The following is a 23,934-nucleotide window of genomic DNA, read 5'->3' as shown; positions in this document are numbered from 1 at the left end:
GGGGTTAGAGTCACAGACTGCCTGGGAAGGGGCACGAGGGAAAGTCCTGGGCTAATGGTTAATGTTCTCCATTTGATGGGGACTCTGTATTAAACAGGCATATGTACTTGTCAATTCATTGGGTGACATCTAACATTTGTCATCTCATTGTATGAAGTTTTATATCAGAAGAAAAAAGAGCAAATATTGAACTCTAGTTAATAAACTGCATGCTGAAGTTTTAGGGTTGAACTGATTTCTGCGCTTAGTTTGCACTGAAATGCCTCAAATAAAATAAGACAGACTGGTGGGTAGAAGAATGGAGGAGTGTGATAAAGCAAACCTAGTAAATACCAATGTAGAATCTGGGGAGTCCCTATGTGGACGTTCATTACACAGTTCTTTCAACTTTTTTAAACTGTTTGGGGGAAAACAAAAACCAAGTAGGGAGCATTTTATATACATATCTTGGCTGACACCAAAGTCAGTCAACTAAGTAAGATATTCTTAGACCATTCGTATACACGTTATTTTGACCTGTGCCAGCTATGTTTATTTGCACTGAGTGGTCCACAGGTCTATGAAGCGTGGGTATTTGGAATCAGCCCGCAGGGGGCTCAGTGGCTGCTGACATGCCCTTCCTTCTCATAGCGAACTCCAACCATCACTTGGAGTTCTTCGGTGTAATGGAGTGTTTGTCTTCGGTGTAATGGAGGCCTCCATCATAAATGGATGGCCTGAAACTTCCTGACATCTCTCCCACATTTTCTACTAGGACTCGGATGACCATTAGATACCTAGCACCTGTATAAAAAGACCTGAGACTGGTTCTAGCTCCAAAAATGCAGGTGATGGGGATAAACCCTCAGACCTACTCCTCCCTCCAAAAGGACCTTGGGAGGCTCACTGACCCTCTCTCGAGAAAATGATGCTGGATGTGCCTCTTGCTGCATGTTGGGTTGTGGCTACATAGGACTGTATTTATAACATACACAAGAATGTCATATAGAGCCACTGATTTAATGATTAGATCCCTCAAGATCAGAGGTTTAGATCCGAGGTTTAATTTCCCAGCTTTGAAAAGTAATGCTAAAGAGGAATGGGCTGAAAAAGGTTCTGAGTAAGGCCAGCATGGAGTAGGCACCACGTGAACAAAAGCCTCCAGCCCGTGGGAGAGAATCACGAGTAACAGCAACAGAGCCCAGACTGTGGCCTGGGCCAGGAAGTGGACGCCAGCAAGGCCCATGGGCAGTGTGACCCCCTCCAGGGGAAAGGCCAACAGTCCCTGCACGCTCTGCTCTCTCTGTTCCTCCTCTCGGCACTTTACTGGGGAACCAATAACAAAGGAGAATTTTCATTTTTGATAGACTTTATCTATTGGAGCTTCTCTGGTCCTTGCTGGCATTCCTTAACTCATAGCCCCAACAACAAAACATAAGCTGGAAAGCCTTGATGTTGATCTTTCGATTACATTCCCTCATGTTCCCCTCTGCAGTTCCATTCTCTCCAGAAGCAACCCCTATCTTTTCTCTGGTGTAGTTTTCCCAGTTTATATCCCAATAATCTTATGATGTGTGTGTCCCTAAGCATTGGAGAGCATTGCTCCAAGGGAGATTTTTAAATTTACATTCTACTACTATGAGGTTCATGTCCTTCTACAATTCTTCGCTCATTGACTTTTATAGGTACCCATACTTATATACTCTTATTTATATAATGTGCTGTATTCCATCACATGGGTCTTCCATAAACTGTTCCCAATATGCTGTCATAAGCAACACTGCTATGAGCATTCTTGGACATGTCTCTTTGAGTTCATATGGAAGTTTGTTCAAGGTGTAGTTGGAAATGGATCTGCTGAGTTATCAAATACACATATTTTCAACTTAACTAGTTATTGCCAACCTCACATCCCAGGATAACTAGTATTAACAGTTCAATATATGTGCTTGAGACTTTATATAAATGTGCATACTTATGTGCACACGTATGTGCACATGCACATGTACAAATGACTTTGCAGCATATAAATACAGATAAGTCCATCTCATGCTTTAGGATGGATTGCCGAGGACTGTTTGCTGCATTCATTTGACCAGTGCTCAATTGATGGACATTAGTTTTTTTCCCTCTTTACAGCATTCCAAGGAACTTAATGTGTAAATACACTGACACACTAGTCCTAGTACACGTGCAGAACAGACCGGGACTGCAGGATCCACCTCTCATTTTACAAAGGAGAAAAGGCTGAGTCCCAGAGAGCTGGCATGAGGAGCTGGGCCACAGACCCCGAGCAAATGAGGACCCAAGGGCAGGGGGCTGGGTTTCCTACAGTCTGATCTCCAGTTCTCTAGGGGACATTTGCTCTGCTTAAATGAATAAAACATTCAGTACACAGTCTTCCTTTTACACACTACCTCCATTTTCACTGTAGAATTTGCAATTATATAGAGGCGCTCTGGGTATCACTAAAGTCGTTTAAAGTTTCACCACTTCTTCATGGAAAGGAGATCAGACAGACAAATCCTGCCCCGGACCCTTTGTCCCAGAATGCTGCTGGAGTCAGCCTCTGGCTCCTATCCTCAGTCCAGGCAACTCACATTCAGAGGCCAAAAGCACACTTCCTACTCCACCCTGGGGCAGAGGTGGGACTCAGGCTCCCAGGACTCCCGCCTGAGATCAGGAAGGGAGACTCAATGACTACACAATGTAGCAACCGGTACAAACTTCAAGAGGCAGAGGGAGGTCTCTGAGTCTCCAACGTCAGCAAAGCAAAGAGAAGAAAAAAAGGCAGTCCCATACCTACTTCTCTCTAGCAAACTTATTCACCTGCGTATAATACAGGCCAGACATCCAAACTCGACCATCTTATTTCAAAAAAATCTTAGCCGAGCATGTGCTTTGTGCTCTGGTCATATGTTCACACACACATAATGGATTGGGGCAGTCTTGATGCCTGACCTTTGGCATAGATGAGTTTGACTCCTGACTCAGCCTCTCATTAGCTGTGTGACCTTAGGTAAGCTATTGACCACCTAAGCTTCAAACTCATCTAAAAAAAAAAATGTAGATAAAATTGGTACCTACTTATTATCAGGTCTTGTGAAAAGTAAATGAGTTACTGCGTCTAGGAGCTCAGAAAAGCCCTTACCCATAATATACACTTAGTAAATATTTAAGGTACTGGCTTAGTGCCTGAAATAAAGACAAGGTCCTAGTCTTAAGGGGCCGGTAAATTTATCAGAATGTCAAATAGAAACAACAGAAGCAGGTGTGGCCACAGGTCGGAGGAAGTGGCAGGTACGGTGTCAAGCTAGAGGGCATACAAGATGCCCAAGAGGTGGGGGAGGACCCTCGCCTCAGGAGTTCTTTGAAGGGCTGAGACACAATCAGAGAACAATCCTGAACAAGGTCACACCCTTGGGTCCAGGCTTGGTCCCAAGGCTTCGGCAAACACACATTTATTTTAAGAATCATAGAAAGGTACAAAGTCTTAGACAAACCAGGTCCCTGCTGGCTCTCAGGCAGGTAAGCCTCAAGGACGCAGATGTGATGGAAATACTGAAGGCACACGGCACATGAACAAGCCCAGTCCCATGACCGTCCCCAACCCCCATCCCCAGGACTTCTTTGCAGATGCCTCACTAGTAACTGGCTTCTCAGCACTCTCTCCTCCCTGAGGTTCTTAAGCTCTGTGCTTCTGGACCCTCCACTGCCCTGGCAGCTGCCCCTTGGGCTCTTTCTTCAACCTTTTAGACGTGAGTAGCCATCTCACACCCCTCACCCCTCACAGCCCCACAAATGCCTCATCTCTAAAACGGACAGTTATTGTGAGGGTTAAAGGAAACCAGCTGTGTGAAAGCGTTGATACGACTGGGCTCCGTCCTCTTCTCTGAGTACATTGCCATCCCCAGGCAGCTGGGCTCAACATCCCGGCGTCACCTTGGTTAGAATCCTGTCTCACCCCTACCCACCACATCCCACCCAGGCCAAGGTCCTGTGCAATACCAGCCGCCCACTGCTGCTCCTCCACTCTGCATATACTGCTGCTGACACCCATTACACCAAGACAGTTCTGCTTGCACCCCTCAAAACCTTACAATTACTCCCCAATGCTTACTGAAGAAAGACTAAATGTTTTAGGCAGGCATGCAATGCCTTTTGTGATCTAGCCCCAACCCACACAACTCCAGTCTCCACCATGGCTCTTTTCTCTGGTTTGAGTAGATCCCTTGCTGGGTGGTACACTATGAAATACAAATTCTAAATCCAGGTAAAAAGATTAGACACAGCTTGACAGATTCTTATTGCACAACTTCAGAGCCTTTAGCACCTTAATATGCACATGGCTCTTCACACTCTCCCAAGCTTATCTGAACTTCTAATACTTTTTTTTCATGGAGTTCAAAAACAATCTAGGACAATTGGTACAACACTGATTCTCCATCAGGATTATAGAATGTGACAGTTAGGTGAGCCAGAGGCTGCCATGGCCCACAGCCGTGACCGTCAGGCATGTCTATCATTCATCACCATCACTGAGTGCAAACTCAGCGGGACCATAAAATCCTAAACTGAGAAAGGCAGCCTTTCTCAGCACAGGGACGGGAAACAGACGGCTGACAACAATGTCCCAGTCGGGCTGACAAGGATATACTTCTACCTTGACTGCCAAGGCTGTCTGCTTTCCCAATCTTCCTGTCTATCCCATCTCACAGACTTCCGTTAAATTCCTTATGTACCTAAATTAGCCAGGGTTGGTGTCTGAGTCTTCAAACCAAAGAACCTTCACTGATACCCAGTTCTGTGGGTCCCTGAGCAAAGCCACCCAATCTCCCACCAGCAGAGAAGCAGTCAGACCCATCCTCCCCACTACCCTGCCACATAGTGCAAATACCTGTCCCGTCTGGAGTAGACCTCACAAAGGTGGGCAGCATTTTCACGGAAGCAGTGGGGTGGGTGGTGGCTCCAAGCCCTTTCTCCATCTCCTTGCGGAACCGCTTGGCGATCTCCAGGAGGGTCTCATCAGAAAGACGCATGTGGTAGAGATACTGGTCAACCTGCGAAAGGGGGAAAAGAGGAGAAACCTGGAAGTTAAATAAAGTATGGCATGCATCTATGTCAGCCCTTCAAAAGAATAAAATCCACTATGTACAAAAAGTTATTATTTGAGATCATTTAACCAGAATCAACTTGACGGACCTTGTCTTTTAAAAGAAACTGAAAATTTTAATTAGAAAAATAGGTTGAATTTTATTCCTGGAGAATAGTAGACTAAAGGAAAGTGCTATCAGGGAAGAGGGGAGTTCTTTTCAGAAAGGTTGGATTTTAATGTCTAAGGCAACATCCCTTGAACCGGAGTTCCTTACTAACCCTCAGTTCTTGTTCCTCCCACACATCTCACCAGGCCAGTCAAGCCAACCTGTCACCCCCTAGCCTAGGTCAAGCAGCCACCACCTCATGCCTGGACTTACACAGTCCCCAATTCCACTTCTACCTCTTCTCATATATTTTCCACCCCAGCCAGACTCTGCTATTCCTCTGCTTAAAACTTTTCAGTGGCTCTCCATCACAACCAAACCCCTTAGAAATCCCTACGAGGCCCTGTATGGTCTGGCTTCTCCCCATCTCATTGCATGCCTCTGCGGCCTGTGCATACTCCATCCTTGGTTCAGTCCCCAACTCACCCAACTCGCCCTTCCCTGCCTCGGAGCCTATTCCCACGGGCCCCACAGCTCCTTACCCCACTCTTCATCCACCACTGACCATCTGCCATCCGACTTCTTACCAATCCTCCAGGCCTCTGTCCACAGAGCCTTTCTCTGATGCTCCCAATAAGACAATCAGGCAGCCCATTATTCTAAAAACTTGGACTTTCCCTTCACAAAACCATCCACAATTTGTAAACACATATTTCTTAGAATCTAAACAGAAGCACCAAGGGCAAGAAAAGCCATGTCTATTTGTTCACCCCTGCATCCCTGGAGCCTAGCATAGTGCCTGACACATAATACAGGCTCTACATAAATAGTAATGCAGTCTCTCCTGTCCTCAGGGGTGGAGGCAGCTTTCTAGATAATTTCATCAATCTTTATAAATTGACATGACCTTTTCCTAAATTTAACACCAGGAGAAGGAGAAGCATCAGAAGTCTTCAGACAGTTTTCCTTCTTGGAACCACCCATCTGTCCTAGCCATGGATTCTCAGTTTTCTCTAGGAAGGAAAAGATCAAATAGAAATCCATCCAAGAAGACACACATGTTTCCACAATATCCCAGTTCTCAGCAGCAGTGTCTAGGACAGAGGAGGATGCTGGCCGAGAAGGGTAGAGCTGGAGAGAATCAGGAACCTTGGGCCAGGCCCCAGCTGTGACCCCAAGGCATGAAGGCAGTGGTCCTCCCAGCCTCATCAGCAAACTGAGGGACAAGAAGTGACCCTAGTCTTCCCAGTCAGAACTCCAGGATTACCAAGGGCAAAGCCTGGCTGATGACCGCCACCACCGACCTCCTAGGGAAACAAAAGTCAGTAACCGCCTATCTCTAGCCCTCATTCTTGTCCAGCTCTGACAAAGGAGCATAAATTTTTATTAGCTTTCCCAAACAAATGTCTTCTTTAATGTTATAGCCTAATATACTTTCCTGCATTTTTAGGGTCAGGTCCTCTTGCATTTTCTTTTAACTAAACTTGCAGGGTTGAGATTTCCTGAGGAACAGCAAAAGGTGCTTAATCCTTTAAGAAAAGGACAATCCCAGTGTCCTCCTTCGTGTCCCCTTACTCGATCTGCTCTCTTCCAAGTTTATCCTAACTCCCTATGGGGCTTGGGGCACACCCTTCCTTTTGGGACTATTTTGGTCCCAGTAGAAAAATGAGATTGGCTCTCCTCGGATTGTTTCAAATATCCTGATCGGTACTAATCTTTCATCATTCCTCTACAATCCCAGAAGGTGAAAGATCAGAGTCTGGAGTAAAATGCTGAAAGCGGCTGTAAGCAAGGTGAAGGAGAGTCTGGAGAATAGGCCAGCTCCTCTCCACGACTGCCATGTGGTTACAACACAACAAAATCTGCAGACACGATCCTCACACGGGGTGGGAAAGGGTCAAGTAGGAGCAGAAGTGGCAAAGGTCCTCTCCCTCCCTAAAGGGCAGAAGGATCAGGCATGTAATTCTGGGTTTCCAATCTGCAGGAAAGAGGGTTTCCCAGCACTCCCTGTTGTCAGCGTTTACTAAAAAGCTGCCGCAGACTAAGTCCACTGGTCTAAATCAGGAAGAATCCAACTATCCAGTCTATTTTCTAATTTCAGGCTCCTGGCACCTCACTTGCCTTGAGCCCAAGGTCTGCCTCAGCCTCCCAGGCTGTGGGGCACCATTCCCACCCCGAGCTGGATCACCGATGTGGGTTTCCTTCAACACTAGGGATCCGGAGTGTTCCTGAGGAGGCCTGTCCTTCCTACGCTGTTGTTTGAGGGTCCCCAGGAGGTTAAAGGGTACAGCTTCAGACAAGTCTCCTCTCCACTGGTGCAGTGAGAGACAAATGTCTGGTGACCCCAGGGCATGGGGTAACTTTAATCACTCCAGAGGCTGCTGTTTCAGATCCAGCGACAGCTGGGCTGGTTCAAGAATGCTGCCTCATGGCTGACACATCTTAGTGTGGATGTACAAAGTCCGGGACCACCAGATCAGAGGCCAGCATCAGGCCACATCCGGGAATAGCCCGAGATGTCCTTATGGGCAATAGTTAACAACAGCAAACCCTTACGTGGCACTGACCCTGTTCTCAAGGTTTTAATACCCCTTAGCTCATTTGATTCTCACAGCAGCCCTGTGAAGTAGATAATGTTATAATCACCTTTGACAAGGAGGAAGGTAATGTGCCCAAAGTCACACAAAGGCAAAGGGTCAAGCCAGGATTAGAATAGGCAGCTGGCTCACCTGTGTTTGTCCACCCTGCTAGACGAATGCCCTTCTGCTGTTGGACAACGGTGGCATGTAGGCAGGCCTAATGGCACTGAAGGACATTTGAGATGTCCGTGCCCATTAAAAGGCCATCTTCTCTTCCAGTCATCCCCTGACGCAGACACGAAGGGTAAAAAGCAGCAGGACGATCCACAGGTCTGGCCCAGCGAGTCAAAGAGAAGCAGAGGCAGCAGACCCGTCTCTCGACATTATTGTGGGTTTGACGCATGACAAAGTTAGAGAACCCACCTTACTACTTTCCCAAAGAGAAGAGAGGGCCAGAGCCTCACTGCCACCCACCCACCCCCCACTCCACAGCCGGCTCTGAGTACTGCAAAGGAAGGAGGAGGGTTCCTGCATGGGAGGGCAGAGCCTGCACCGCCTTCTTAAGAGGTTTTACCTCCTGGAGTGTGCGGTCATGGTCACGTACACACAAGAGTGAAGGGGGAGTGGCCACAATCTTACAGTGGCCATTCTTGGTTTGACTTTGATGTTTAAAAGCTGCGACAAAGGCTTCCTGGAAATCCAGTTGATACTTTTCATCCTAAACCCTCGAAGACTCTAACAAGTAAAGAGTTAGCCTTTACTCAGTGTAGGTAATGTTGTCTGTTACCCAAAAGATTATCATTATCTTTCGGTGCTCAACGACAGATGAAAATGATGACAATTGTTATAGTAGCTAAATGTTCACCAGACACCATCCTGTGGCTTTACTGACTTGACCTCCACTGTCTTTTTGTAACAGGTCACATGGTGGTGAGGGGCGGAGCCAGAATTCACACTGAGGTGTATCTGGCTCAAATGCCAGGCCCTTGGGCCCAGTACCCTCGCCTGGCCTATGAGCCTTCTTAGTTTAGATAGGTACTCTCTGCCCTGTGGCATCTTAGGTGACCCCAGGGCCTTGATTTCCTCTCCATCACATGAGACCAAGAAAAAGGATATGGAACAGCTGTGAAAAATGCAATAGTAGCACCTTGGCCCAAACTTTCTCTCTTGCACAGTTTGATGGTATATCCACCCCGAGTTTATCAGGGCCACTCAGGAAAGGATGGTTAATCCCCTAATGTTACATTTTCCTAAACATACCGTTGGGCCTAACTAGCCTTGGTTGGCACTGCTATGGTGGGGGAAGGGTGGCCAAGGGAGGCAGAAGTCAAAAGCAAGAAGCACTTTCCATACAAAAACTGTTTTCCTGGAATGGGAAGGAAGTGAATGCACTTTGCAGAATCCTGCCAGCTGTCACCCACAAAGCAGCCAGAGGGGAGGAACGCCAGGCCCAAAGTCAGGGAACAAAGTCATTTAAGAGATACCAAATGTACACGGGGCAGTAGGACGACAGCTAAAAAATACTTATTCTTAGAAAGGAAAGGCCCTAAGGAGAACGAGTCCAATCCCACTGAACACGAACAGCATCTGAGTTTCCCTCATTTGTTTCTCTTACCCCAATAAGTCATTCGGCCTAGGTTTGAATGCTTCCGCACATGACAGGCTCACTACTTCTCTAAATTGGTTAGCTTCTATTATTGGTCAGCTCTAGCTGCTACAAAGCTTTTCCTCAGTCTAAGATAAATCTACTTTCCTTTAACTTCTGTCTAGTCCCCGTTCTGCCGCTTGGAATAAGCGTTCTTAAACCTAGCTGTACATCAGAATGACAATAGCTTTTTAAAAACATTAAGAATTCCAAGAATCCATTACAGACTAGTCAAGCTGACACCTTTAGGGCTGTGTGTTTAAACATCTTCTCCTCTCCTTGGGCTCGCATCCATCGTGCCAATAATGTGATAATGGTGGGTTGTGTTCTGGCCAACACTTTTTAAGGTCATTTTTACCATGTTTCTGCTTGGGTCTTTGAAAGTTAGAAGTTAAGATATTAGGCTACATATGAAATAATCCTGTGTTGATCCTGGGTGCTGGGAGTTGGAAAGACTAACCCTGTACTTCTTGGAAACTACTTATCAAAGCAGAATCATTCGGGCCAACTCTCATTTCGTAGGTAAGTGGTAGTAATATGTGGGCTGTGGCATCAGAAAAGTCGGTGTTCAAATCTTGGCTCTAGCATTTGCACAGGTGTGCAACACTCGATGAGTAACTCTCCATCTGAGTTCCAGGTTCCTCCTGATAAAATAGAGGAAATAATAATACTCAAATCCTACCTTGAATACCTTAGGCCTGCACAATGGTGTCACTGGCATAAAAACAGGGTGACAAACTAAAGCTCTACATCACCCTTCCCATTCCTTTCCATCTCTTCTCCTCTTTTTCTCCTTGTCTCTCCTTTGCTAAATGCCACCCTCGGAGGGTCAAGAACATTTCTTAACACAGCCACATTCCAGGTTAACCAAACAGAGGCTATTTCCCCAAAGTGTTCCTTCCTTTTCTATGGTGGGTGTGTGTCCTACCACAATGGGCTGCTTCTCTTTAAATCTCTGTCAGGGAGAAAGAGGGAAAGGAGGAGGGATCCAGACTGGGGAAATAGAGGCAGATCAGAAGCAAAGCCTACCTGAAGTATGGGAAGGTCACCTGCTGCATAGATAAGGCTGTGTATTACAGAGAAAGAGATAGTAGTTTCAGAAGACAGCTATTTAGCAATCAAGGAAATGAGAAGTTCCTCACTGGGCAATTTTGGTCCATTTCCTTCTTACCATAATACACCACTCCGACATGCCCACTTCCTCTACAGAATTATGGGTAGAAGCAGGAGAGCTCTAAAGGGAAATTAACCCCATATGCTTTATAAAATAGGATAACACCCCAAATGGGAAGCCCATCTCCACAAGGGCCTACATTTTCATCCAGACTAGCACTAAAAGCAGGGGAAATCGTGCCATAGCAACGATGCAAGGAACAGAGAGAGTAGAAGGTCGCCCTAGGAGAGGCTCCATTTCAAAGTGTACAGTGGCTCAGTGGGAACGACACTGCTCCTGCCAGGTCTGGGGAAGCACCAAAAGGAAAGGCCTAGAGGTAAGAGCCAGAAGGGACCTTGGAGAAACAGGCCAGGGAGCAGCCTGGACCAAGGCCACAAAGTTTAGATGAGACTCTGGATCACCCAGACACCTTACTCTATTATCAAAAACAAGAAATGGCAGTCCTACTGCAGGTTCAGAAGGGCCCATCTCATCTTGCAGGCCAATTCCAATTGAATGACTGGTGGCCACTGCCTGTCTCTTGAGTCCACCCTATTTGATCCCAGTGGAAAATGGTCCTGATCAAGCAAGCTATTGATATATAGAAGAGAGCACTATTCCAACATTGATGGTTTGTTATATAAAGTACTGCAAATCTTACCTTGAATACCTTAAGCAGTTTCAAAGGGAAGTGTTGACAAAATCTTAAATTTCAACATCTAAGTCTGCAAGATTCATATCATTCAACTCCTGAGTCTCTGACCACCGCTGAAAACTTTTATAGCGTTTATTGAAAACCAGGTATATGCCAAGCACTACGGTGTACAGGAACATAATTTTTAAAGAAACCAATTCTGGAGATGAATATGTACACAATCAAAAAATCTTTAAGAAATCAGGATTCCTGCTCTCTAGGATTTTACAAAAAAGATAGCACAGAACTCGGCTCATATTATAGGCCCAATAAATGGCTCTGAAATGAATGGAGGGATGGGTCTCAGTAGATAAGAAATGCAAGCACAATGCCAGGCAGCCCACGGGAAGTGTCACAGGTGTGGCTAAGCGGCCTGTTGAGACTCATTCAGGGGAATTTGCTTCTGGGCTAAGAACATACATATACGACATTTAAGTCAGTGGATGTACAGCGACCTGGAAAGGCTCAGAAGGTGTGGGCAAGCCCAAGATCCTGGAAGGTTATGAATTCTAGGGCCAGAAAGCTACTTACTACATTACATTAGCTCCTTCCTGCAATGCCTTTGTAACTAGTATGATTTAATCCTATCACTTTTAATCACAGAATCGTAAGAAGGAAGGATCATAAAGATCACCCCTCTGTGTAAAGCTGCTGTGTTGTTCACTGACCAGTCAATTCTCTGTGGGATTAATGTCAGAAGAAAGTCTGGCTGCCCAGACTCGCTGTGCTTCCTGCTACAGGCCAATGAAATTAAAATGACCGACTCAAGGAGAGCTGTCCTTTTTGCCTTGACTGTCAGGAAGCTCAGAGCTCTGTACTCGGCTCCAATGAACTGGCCTTAGTCTTAAGTTTTTGGTAATCATCCTTGCCTGTTTCATGACTCTTGCTGTAGAAATTTTACCAAAAGCTGAATCATATCACCTAATCCTTTTACTAAGCAGACAGAAGAAAATAAATAATACCTGACTGACCAAAAGCTCATTCCCACGGAACACACCCTCCTGGCAGAAGTATGAACTCAATAGACCAAATTGTTTAAGAAAGTAACTCCGCAAGTATATAAGCATCAGGACCAAGGCCACAAAGACACCCTGGGGTACCACCGGCAGGCCTTTCTGCAGTCCTTGGGTATTTCTGATTTAATATGTAAAACCTTCTCTTCAGGAGGTACTGGATGAACATTAGCTAATTCCTGCCTTTTACCTTCTAGACCCCAAGCAGAGCAACTGACTGAATTTCAGCTTTCCTAGCACTCGTGTTCCTGTCCTAAAGATATATATAGCCAAGGCTCCAACGTAGCATCCTCGAAAGAAATTTAGGGAAGACCAGACCCTCTTGAAGTGAAGGGCTTTGACTAGTCTCTTCTGCTTTAATTCAACCAGTCAAAATAGGGTTGGCAGTGCAGGGACAGGGGTACTGCACAGCATCACCTACATAGATGAATCTCGCAATATAAAGGTGGGTGAAAGAAGCCAGACACAATAGGGGGCATACTGGAGGAGTCCATTTGTATTAAGTATAGAAACAGACCTGTGCTAGTACAAGTCAGGCTGGTGATTACGCTAAGTGGGAGTTAGTGCTGGTGCTGGTAATGATTTGTTACTGGACCTGGGTGATGGTTACCTGATGTGTTCGGTTTCCTGTCCATATTATATACTTCAATTTAAAAATATAGGAAGAAAAAAGGGCAAGGCATCAACTAGGCCCTAGTCGACCCACTGTGCATGGTCAGAGGGCCCAAGGAGATATGAGAATTCGAAAGAGGTCAAACCAGAAGAGTCATAATGTAAATGCAGCCACACACACAGCCTCTCAGTGAACTATGAGCTCACACATGCTTGCAACTTAATTTCGAAAGAATTTAATATTTTTGCATTATTTCTTTGCCAGTGTCTTACCACAAATATTTGATGAGAAAACCAACATTTAGAGAAGCTTCCCCCACCCACAAGGCCAAGTCGCTGGCAGGACCTACAACATCCGGTAGCCAGTTGAGTGCTCTAACCTGGGGCACAGGTGCGCCTATCCCAGGAAAGCCAGGTATGTGCTATCAGTGAGCTCATTCATAATAATGCCTTCATAGACTCTTGACAGGACCAAGGTTGTGCACAGGGCAGAAAGTTTATCCTGTAAAGTTTCCAAACTGAGGCCAGATGTGTCTGATTTAAAAAAAATTTAAAAATTAAAAAAAAAATGCGTTGGGAAGGAAAAGACAGCAGATCCTGGATTCTTTAAGGCATCTGTCCTCTGAAATGCAGCTAACCAAAAGTAACAGATCTGCCACAACACTTCAGATGAGACAATGTGGACACTCCTCTCTGGGGACTGGGGCCCACCATGTCACCTCAGGGCGATTCCAGCTCTGGAGCACTGTGTACTGACAAGCCTGGGGCAGAATAGTAAGTGTGGAGCTGACAGAAGAGGCTATAAGCCACTCCTCCAGGATCCTGTTGCACCGTTGTGAGTCACAGGGTTTCCTGTTCTGCCAGTTCTTGCTCTCAGCTGCATCAGATTACAGCCAGACAGACCTCAGGCAAGCAGCACCTGTCAGGGGTCCAGGAGATGGGCATTTGGGACACCCATCCCAGGACCCTCCTGTCCTCAAACATTTTGTTCCGACTGTGGGGCAACAGTGCAAAGGAAAAGTATGTCCAAGATGTGTACGACCCTGGCACAGTTCATTTACCCACATACATTGATTGAAAACTAAGTGTGCCAGGACCAGGCACCGTGGATAGAGATAGAGGAGACCCCAGTTTTTGCCTGCAAGGGGCTCAGTCTGGTGGTGGGAGGTAAATAAGTCAACAAGTAATTACAAACCAAAGGTAAAAGCAGAAAGTAGGCAGTTTCTTTCACTGTAATAAAATACAGATTTATAATCATTTAAATCATGCACGTCAATACAATTCTGAGGAGTGTTTGTACTGCAAAGATCAGAAATATGTACATGCTGATCCCATGCCTAGAATATTCTCCTCCTCTGGCCTAACAACTCCCACTTGCCCTTCAGGGCCCAGCACAAATGGCATCTCCTCCAAATGCCTTCCCAAATTCCCCAGCCAGGGCACCAACTCACTTTTGACACCTTGTGTCTCTCGCCCTCACTGGCCCTGGAGGACTGAAGGCATTGGACTACATGTTCCCAACTTCACATTTGTGATGCCGGCAGCTAAGTACTGAGATAACAGCAAGTGCTCAGGACATATCTGTTATGGTTACATACAGGAGGCCGTGAGAATGCTGAAGAGAGGAGTGGGTGAGTGACTTGGGTGAATGGGGGGAGCTGGCGTCTCAGGACTGCCCGGGACTCCGAGCCTGACCTCGTTCTTCAGGCCTGGCCCTTGCCATACATGATTCTGGCAGAAGCGCAACTTCCGCTCCACCTAGCTGGCTGCCCTGGCCAGTACCCCAGATTTCCTAGGGGTTCGATTCTGCCTCCCCTGGACAACCAGGGGCCAGTCTGCCCCTGAGCCTCTTGCCCCACAAAAGCGTGTCAAGTCCTCACTCCTGTGTGCTGCCCACTGTCCACCTGCTGAACCAAATTCCCTTGGGTCTGTGCCTCTGTACCATGTCCAGCCCCAGACCCTCCCTGTCCGCCACACCTACCCCACAATCACAGTCACCGTAGACAGGGCGACATTGTCCCAGTTTGCCAAGGACCATCTCAGCTTACACTGTGGCAGCAGTATTGTGTCCTTCCACTCTCAAAAGTGGCCGAGTTTGGACAATAAATTACAAGGTTACCCTAGGTACAGGCCACAGAGGAGACCTCGCCTCTGTCCCTGGGGGAGCACACACCTGAATGATGAGAAGAGCTCATGCTGCATTTGTGGTGCTAAAAGGAGATAGGATGGGGACTGAGAAACTGGGCTCCTGCTCTGGAGCTCATCCTGTGTGAGCTTGGGCTGGTCCCCAAGTACACAGCACTAGGGGCACTTTTCCTCATCTGGAAAATGAAAGGTTTGAACTAGATGATCCCAAATGTCTCCCTTCTTAATCGACACCTGACTCATAACCCCACGAAACTGAAACACAATTGGCCGTCTCCAGTTGTCCCAGGGAACCCCACTCTGGGGTTCAGGGCCTGGGCTCTGGAGTCACACTGCCTGGGTTTGATTTCTGAATGACTGTTGAGCCAACTAGTGTCTCGTACTCAGTAAGTGGTGCAGTTTGTTATTTTAAAACCTTTGGAAACAGAGAGGGAAAAGGAAGGAACTGATGGCACATGGCTGGAAGGCTTCATTGGGAGGGGCTGAGGCCGGAAAATTTGGGAGGAAGCAGGAAACGGGAGGGGAAAGTCCCTCAGATGGAAAAAAGGAAAAGTGGTAACTTCCAATGCCCTCATTTAACGCTAATTAAAGTTGCCTGTGGCTTATCTGGCTTCTTTCCTTTATCAGACAATATGGAGAGGCCAGAAGGAAGAGGTTGGGAATAAGGCCTTTCAAAAGCAATGACTGCCTCCAGGCCTCCTGGGAGGAGGAACAGGAAGGCTGGGTGGGTAGGTGGGTGCCAAGGGCTCCCAGAGCCAGGTTCTCAGTCCTGACTCACTCTCTAGGTTAGCTTGCTTGGTCCATCCAAGGAAGGAATATCAAGAAAATGCTTAGAGATCCTCAGATGAAAGTACAGAATGCATGGCCACCCCTAAAAGGGGGTAGCAATTTGGGAGAGATGAGATTCTCTGGCTCCTGTTCCCATGGGAATAAAGCCAAGACTCCCCACTGGATTTGGACAAGACAAAGGCTATACAGGGATAAGGGGAGTAAAGTGTGGGTTCTACACAGAAGGTCCCCTTGAGTTTATCAGGAACCCCAGGCATCCCAACGTAAAGAGGGGCCACACTGGACAGCCCAGAGTCTATATATAAAGGCAAAAAGCTCTCTCTGCTTAGACTCAAAATGGCCAGGGACCCTCCACCCAATGTGCCAAAAGAATATGAGAAAAACTGTTCCCTTCAATGACACCCCAAGGGTCAGTAGGACCAAAACCTACCAGGACCTGGACCTACGACAGCACAGAGCACCTCAAGCAGTTTCCCCCATGGGAAGCCAGAGTGTGGGACAGAAGTGAGGAAGGTCGAGCAAGCGTCTCCCTTGGCCAACTTCAGCACAAGTGGCCTCAGCAACTGCCCTTGGAGCCTCTGCTTTTCTGCCCTTCTGTCCTCCTGTCCTCTGGGAGAGGCACTGAGGGGGAAGGGACTCTGCAGCGAAAAGGGGCTGAGCTAATGCTGTGATTCCTCCGTGCAGCTGTGTTCCCAAGGTGGACACTTCAGCATGAGGTGCACCAATGGCCAAGGTATCCATCCCAGAGACTCCCCAGTGGACATGCTAGCTCTCAAGAGGACCAGAAAAAAAGGAAGAGCTCAAAGATGGGTCTCCTCTGCCCAGGAAGAAGGTTTGAGAAGTTGGAGGGCAAGCGAGGACACTTCTTCGTTCCTTGACTTTAGGAACTTTCCATCCTTCTGCCTTCCCTGTCCTCTGCTCTAATCTGACAACAGAGAGCATAAATGAGCCAGAACCTGTATCCCCTAAAATCCCTTGGGAAAAAAAAGCAGGGCCTCTTTTGCTCCTGCCCAGATGGATGGTGCAGCAGGATTTAACACAAAGTGTTGACCAAGTGTCAGGCCCAGCTCTAAGAGCTTCATATATACCACCAACTTTCGCTTCAATCCTTACAACAACTCTATTAAGGGGTTAACCAAACGCTCTCCATTTTACAAGAGGAAGAAACTGAGGCCTAGAAAGGTTAAATTAACCTGCCCAAGTGCACACAGCTGGTTGCTTGGTGAGCCAGGATCCAACCCGAGGGAGCTTGGTTCTACACTTCACCACGAAGCCACTCCCAGTGAATGCTGGACTGCCCTTCAGTGGGGATCACTGGCTCTTTCCTCTGCTCCCAGCTATGGCAGCTCCTGAGCTCATGTTCCTACAGGTCACATGCCCACCTTGTTCAGAAGCCTAACTGATGCTTGGCCTCCACAAAAACCCCAGGAACAGTTGGGTGAGACTCTCCTAGGGACAATCAAGCAGACTTCTCTCCCACTGGCTTCCTGCGGTACTCACATTGCTCACATTTTTCGGGTTGACAGAAAAACAGTAATCCAGGTAACATACCCTCAGCCAGGTAACCTACCCATGAACATCTATTGATTGCTGTTGTCTGCAGACCTCACCTTAAGTTCATCTTCTGTAAAAAAAAAACAAAAACGAAAACAAAAACACTCTCACCGTGACTGTCCCATGACATAGCACGCAGAGATCTGAGAGCTACAATCCTAGCTGCTGCTACTAACTAGTTGTATGACCATGAGTGATACACTATAAAACTGAAGGAGGGATGGACCATGTTCTTCTAATGCAGTTTCTCAACATACACATATTTGGGGCCAGAAAAGTTTTTTATTGGCCAGGGCGGGGGGGGGGGGGGGGTAACGGTGCTGTCCTATGCCTTATAGATTGTTTAGCTACATGCCCTTGCCTCTACTTACTAGATGCAATAATATCCCCACCCACCTGCTTTCTGACAACCAAAAATGTCTCCAGACATTAACAAAGTCCACCGTGGAACAAAATCACTAATAGTTGAAAACTATTGCTCTAAAGGAATAATAGAAAATGAACACGTAAACAGGCTTTGTCCCTGTAAATTTAGATAGAGTAGAATTCTTGCTCTTCAAGATAGGCTGGGATAGCCCCTCATGTAAGATCATCTATCCCAAAGCATCAATAGCACTGAGGTAGAGAGACCTTTCAAAGTTAGCAGGTCAGCCACTCGAGTTCAGGGAAGCATGGCCAGTGAGTGATCCATGGCATGTAGTATTAAGACACAGCTAATGAACTCTGGGATTTGATTTGCCACCCTACACCACACACCCCCATTGCTTTGGAGAGGCAGACAGATAACACACAGCGTTCAAAAACAAACCAAACTTGCTGACTTCAAACCTAAGCGATGATAATGAGAAATCCGTTATCAACTTGTCTTTTAAACCAGAAACAACTGAACAAAGGAAGCTGGTTTTCTGGGGTTGAGTTCTTTTAGTACATCAGATCTCCTTACTCTGACTGCCAGATTTTTCGAGAAAACCGTTGTAGTTTGTGTTGTTTTGACTCCCCCTGGAAAACGGCCCCTAACTGCCCTCAGACTCTTCAGGGTGCTGAAAAAGTTTAACTTTGAAAAGTGAAGTTAAAAAAAAAAAAAAAATTTGGCTTTGTCTGAGGAGACTCATAGGGAATTTTAATTCACTCACAAGAAAAAAAGTACTTCCTAGACCTCTCAGAAATAGAAATTTGACAATACAAAACAAATGGATGATGGGTAGCAAAGGCTTCAAAATACTCCTGCTACCTACCATCAGTCATCTTCTGAGCAGAGAAGGAACAGCATTAGGATACTAAGTATTAGGTTACAAGTTGAACAAATGAGACAAATTGTACTGGTCAATGTGGGTTAACTCAGTCAAAAATAACCTTATCAAGGTTTTAATAATCAGTAGTCTATTCCCTGTACTTTAATCCCTTAACTGAAGATTAAGGGCACATAGTAGGTGCTCAAAACATATCAAGGTTCCCTTAAAGTCCCTAATTCCCTCTCTTAAACTGCTACGGCCCAGAGAGACTCCACCCTTAGTGGCTGTAGGGTATCTTTTCCTGTTGCTTGATCTCACCAGACAACTGAAAGGTTCCTTTCAATTTCCCACATAGTACCCTTGGACCTACAGTAAGTTCTTAAAAAAAAAAAAAAAAAAAAAACATTAAAACTCTTGCCTATTTTGACTCTTGGGGGCTCTAGTGACCCTTTCTGATTCCAAGATAACCCGCCACCAATAAGTCCAGAGTTGAAAGCCACCCCTGGCTCATACACGGAGCCCAAGCAAGCCATCTATATTCCAGGACTGGAGTGAAAATATGTCACCCGTCCATGCATGTTAAACCAATTTGGTCAATGGCTAAAAGATAGGTATACTTCATTTCACTTCTATTAGTTAACCCAGATTCTCATTCCTAAGAGACAGAAATCCTGTATCTTGTATATGAATTATATCTCAATTAATAAAAAGAATCCTCTCTCCAGACAGGACATAAAGGCTTGATTGCTGGAGGATAGATAAAAAAAAAAAAAGCCCTCTTCCTTTCCCTTCTGCCTCCCCCTATTTACCCTCAGGATCACCCTCAGGCGAAGCTTCCAAACTTGATGGAGGAATAGCCCCCTGCCTTTCCCTCTAAGGGGTCCACCTATCCACCCATCCCTTCAGCCCAGTACTAGCAGTTCCCCCGGCTGTCTCTCAACCTCCTCCAATGCCTACAGCCCCTGCTCAGTTTCTTTCTCCGGTAAGGTACCCTCCTTCATTCTTGCACTCACTGAACACCTCACCAATGGCCAGAAACTGTAGCTACGAAGATGAACAGCCAGATTATCCCAGCCTTCAAGAAGAAACCAGAACTGAAAACTGCCAACTCCAGTGTATGCTGGAATGAGACAAAATACCCATGATCATCACCTCGCATGAACAGGCATGACATTTAGAGGGATGGTGATTCAAGTTTGGGAGGAACGAAGAGAGAAAAGATGAGGCTGAGATGTGGGGTAGGTCAGGGTGCATTCAGTTGTGCAGTATCTTAAAAGGCCTCTGAAATGATCCAGTCTGGCTCCAAAAAGAGACTGGAAATGGAAACCATGGGGAGGCCTCTAAAGTAGCAATCAGAAAGGAATGTCAGTGAAACGGGCCCAGGGCTCCCAACCAGAATAGCCAGAGGTTACTAGTGCCATTACTCTAACCAAGAGGAGTGATAGTTGCATTTCTGGACATGTTGAGTGAAGGTGTTGTCAGCATACAAGAGTGAATGCAGACGGGGGCCAGGACAGAGTCCACTAATGTTTCTAAGGGCAAGCAGGGTGGTCAAGAGCATGGCTTCAATTCCCAGCTCTTACAAAAAATCCAGTGGCCTTGGACAAATTAACTCTGTGCCTCAGTTCCTTACCAGTGAAAAACAGATGCTGATAATATAGCAGGTCCACGAAAAACATTGTTTTGTTCAATACTGTTTCATTTTAACACCGATGAGATGCCAGAGGAACTTGACTCTTGTTCATATAAATTAGACTATAGTAAAACTGGTTTCATTATACGTTATTTCACTTAAAGTTACAGAGCCTATCATTAAGGACTTACTGTAATTGTATCTACTTCGTGGGATTGTTGTGACTGTTAATAAGCTAACATATGTAAAGAGCTTAAAGCAGTGCTTGGTACACAGTAGATGGCATGTTTGCTACTGAGTTTCAAAGTATCGACTGGCAGAAATGAACAAATAACCCTAACCCCTCTTCTTACAGCAGAAAACACTGGACTTGTCCATCAGGAGACAAGTGACTCACTGGGGCTAATTCTGGGCGGGTGAACCTAAGCTTTCTATGCCTCAGACTACAATCCAGATGTAACATGATGAGGGATTTCAGAAGAGTCCAAATCAAGGCCTGTTCAAAAGGCTCTAAAACCAAACTCAAGTGTTCTTCTCTCCTAATTCTACCTTCTAGCTGCAACTTGAAAAGATGGTTCCAAAATAATCTCTGATTCTCTTCCTACTTCCTATGTAATTGCAGCTGGAATCAAACAGTCCTGCTCACCTAAGCCAAGAGAAGCTAAATCCCAGGTTCTGACACCTGGTGAGTTAAAGGCCTGACTCAACTCTGCCCCCACTGGTAATTTAGAGGAAAAACACACAAGTGTGCCCCAGACACCTCATAAGTTGGAAAGGTAGCTACCACTGTAGAGAGAAATCTTTTAAGAAAGCCGCTTTCACATTGCTGTGCTTAATCATTACAACTCCGTAAAGTGGACAAGGCTGCTATTGTCATCCTCATTTTACAAAATGAAACTGGCAGTTCAAAAAGGCAAAGTGACGTGAAGATTCTGTGGTTTAAAAAAAAAAAACCCACAAAACAGAAATTAGAACTCATTTCCAGATACCCTAGCTAACTCTTTCCACTTTGGAACCAAAAGGATGGCCTCTTTGCAGACCAGGAGGGTGGTACAACTCCTCAGTTCCGTTCCTAGCCTCCTTCCTCCGGACTGAGGAAGTGTAAATTTGTAAAAGAATTTAAATGCCCTGGGATGTTATTCACCCAACAGAGAAGACCCTCAGTTGGATTAAAGATCCTACAGCTTTGTAGTTTAGGACTTGCCAAGAGATGACAGTCTTCTCCAAGTGTTAACTCACTTCTTGGGCAGAGAAGCCCAAAGAAGTTGCCAAGATCCTGCTGGCTCACAGATAGGTTCTTAAATAAACTGAATTAAAGTGCGGAGCAGGGCCACATCCCAGGAATGAGAGAGTAACAACCGTTTATAAGCAGAGTAAAACTCAACTCAAACAGCCGCCCCTCTGCTCACTACTCCAGCCCGAGTCTGGGTAATGTCAATGCTTTATTTGGGGGTTCATCTGCCACCGCTCCATAAAACCAAGACCCACAATCCTCTCTACTGCTCTCGTATTCCCAAAATGGGAATACGAGCAGGTTGCCCTCGGCAAAGGATAATGTCAAGACATTTCCCCAAAACTGTGTTCCCACTAAATCACAGAAACTTCAAGTATGTAATTGAGCAGTGTTCTTTCACTGCCTCAGAGAACTGGACACCGTCCACCCCCACCCCAGTCCATACCCTCTCCTCAAATCCTAGTTGAGGCCTCCCGCCAGGAGCCGATACTGAAATCCAGAGCATTTCAGAAACAATTCTCCCCAGAGTGATAGCACCACGGGCCCGGCCAGGCCCCACCCCCACCCCATACCCGGAGGCGCTGTGAGCTAGCCTCCCGGCCCCGCCGGAGGCTCTTTCTTATGTAAATTACGCTGCCAAAGAGTGAGCTCCGGCGCGGGGCGGGGGCTACAGAGAGCGAGGTGGGTACAGACAGGTTAGGGCCAAGAGCAGGGAAAAAGCTCGTTTATGAAGGACAGAAATCTAAAGGAAGACGGGAAGAAGGGCGGAGGTGAGGAGGAGTTAGTTCTGTCTGAGTAACTTTAGGAGCACCAGAAGTAACATCCCAAGCCCGCCCCCAACTTGGAGGTGGGCCCCGGGGACCCAAGGCTGAGCGATTCCGAAGTAGATTTTGAGGCGGGGGGTTGGGGGGGAAGACGGAGAGTGTCCGCCCCTTGCGGAGCCTCAGTTCCGGGAGCCTCAGTTCCGGGCAGGGGGCGCAGCGGGAGGAGTTCCTCTCTTTCCCGGCTCCCTCCCGGGTCGGCGTCTCCCCAAGCCCACCTGCCCAAGGCCGTGAGAAATGCCAAAGGCAACCACACTTCCCCCTAATGCGGTCCTTTCGCGCTAGAGGCCCCTAGCAGCCCCACGAGGCAGCGGAGCCTCCTCCCCCAGCCACGATTCTCCCCACGTGCTCTCGCCGGAACTCAGGCAGAGACAGAGGGGCTCCTCCCACGTGGGCTCAACAGTCTAAGGCTACTTTCGGGTGATCCGCCCCTCCAGAAAAAAAAAAGCACGACCGCGCGCAGAGTGGCAGGGAGGGAGAGCTGTGCGGTATGCGAGCCCCAGAGCCTCGCACGCGCGCACACGCCTGCGGGTGCCTAGCGGACGTGGCTCCTCGTGTCCAGGAGTTTCCCCGCCGCCCAGACTTTTTCCACGTCCGCCGCCCGGAATGGGGAAGAAGCATGTCCCCGCAAAGTCAAGGAGAATCCAGGCCGGGACCTCAGGGAAAGGGCCGGGGACCGCGCCAACTTTGCCAGAGGCGAGCCGGCCGCCTCTACCCGCGCGCTTACTTACCTTCTGCACTTGGTCATGGTTGAGCTCCGTGAAGAAGTAAGCGAGCAGATGCGAGGCGATCATCCTGCCGAAGCCCGACGGCGCCGAGTTGGGAAACCGAGGCTGGAGCGTGCGTGGGGAAGGAGGGCGGCGCGGTCGCACAGCTTCGTACTCGAGCGAGGCGGCCCGACCGGGAGCGGTGAGTCCGGGCGGCCCACAAAGAGGGCTAACAGCGACGGCGCGCCCAGCCGAAGGGTCTCGAGTATCTGGAAGCAGGTTTTGGAAGTCACGACTGCTAGAAGGTGCCTAAGAAATCACTCCCGGTGACGTGTCGGGTTGCCCCGCTGTCAAGGCGCTAATTTCAGCCACAGGATCGCTAAGGCTCAACTTGAGAGGAATCTGGCTCCACTAAAGCGATCGCACCTCTGCTGCTCACACGCGTCCTGGTCTGCCCCGCGGATCCTTTCGGCTAGGTGACTCGGCGTTGCTAGCGGCAGCTCGGGACTCCTGCGTTAAGAGTTTCGTGCAACAATGTGGCTTATTGAGGGGCTGCCGGCTCGCGGGCCGCCCAGTCAATGACGCGCTCACTCCCATTGGCTGCACGAGGAGGGTGTGTGCGCCCACGGGCTGCCCGCCGCCACAGCGCAGCCAATCAGCGCGCAGGGCCCGTGGGCGCGGCCGCTCCGACACCCGAGCCGGCAAGCCGGAGGGGCGCGCCCAGGGCGGGGGGCGGAGCCGGGCGGCAGGGATGCGACGTGTGGTCCGTGGCAAGAGGCTGGAGCGGAAAGGCGCATGAGCCACCGCCGCGTCAGGCTCAGCTGTGGGTGCGGGGGGGCGCGTGATCATGGACCCGGAGTGTAGGGAGACTGGAAAGACGGGTCGCCGGACCAGCACACGCCCTATGAAGGGGGAGAGACACCGTCTGGCATCTTGCGGTTAT

The 23,934-nt window shown here is 47.7% G+C and overlaps 1 protein-coding gene across 1 annotated transcript in view; it reads right to left on the bottom strand.

Annotated features, from left to right (window-relative positions):
• The window catches only part of HK2 (hexokinase 2), a 59,799-nt gene extending 36,275 nt beyond the window's left edge, over positions 1 to 23,524 (bottom strand). The window contains exons 1-2 of the mRNA XM_016130645.2: positions 23,016 to 23,524; positions 4,877 to 5,039 (exon numbers count right to left, since the gene is read on the bottom strand). Of these exons, the coding sequence (XP_015986131.1) occupies positions 4,877 to 5,039; positions 23,016 to 23,078 (226 nt within the window). The 5' untranslated portion in view covers positions 23,079 to 23,524. The remainder of the gene's footprint in view (positions 1 to 4,876; positions 5,040 to 23,015) is intronic.
• Positions 23,525 to 23,934: the final 410 nt, after the last annotated feature.

Source organism: Rousettus aegyptiacus, unplaced genomic scaffold, assembly GCF_014176215.1.
Source record: "Rousettus aegyptiacus isolate mRouAeg1 unplaced genomic scaffold, mRouAeg1.p scaffold_m13_p_7, whole genome shotgun sequence".
Classification (NCBI taxonomy): Eukaryota; Metazoa; Chordata; class Mammalia; order Chiroptera; family Pteropodidae; genus Rousettus; species Rousettus aegyptiacus.
This window is presented reverse-complemented; position numbering and strand designations above follow the sequence as displayed.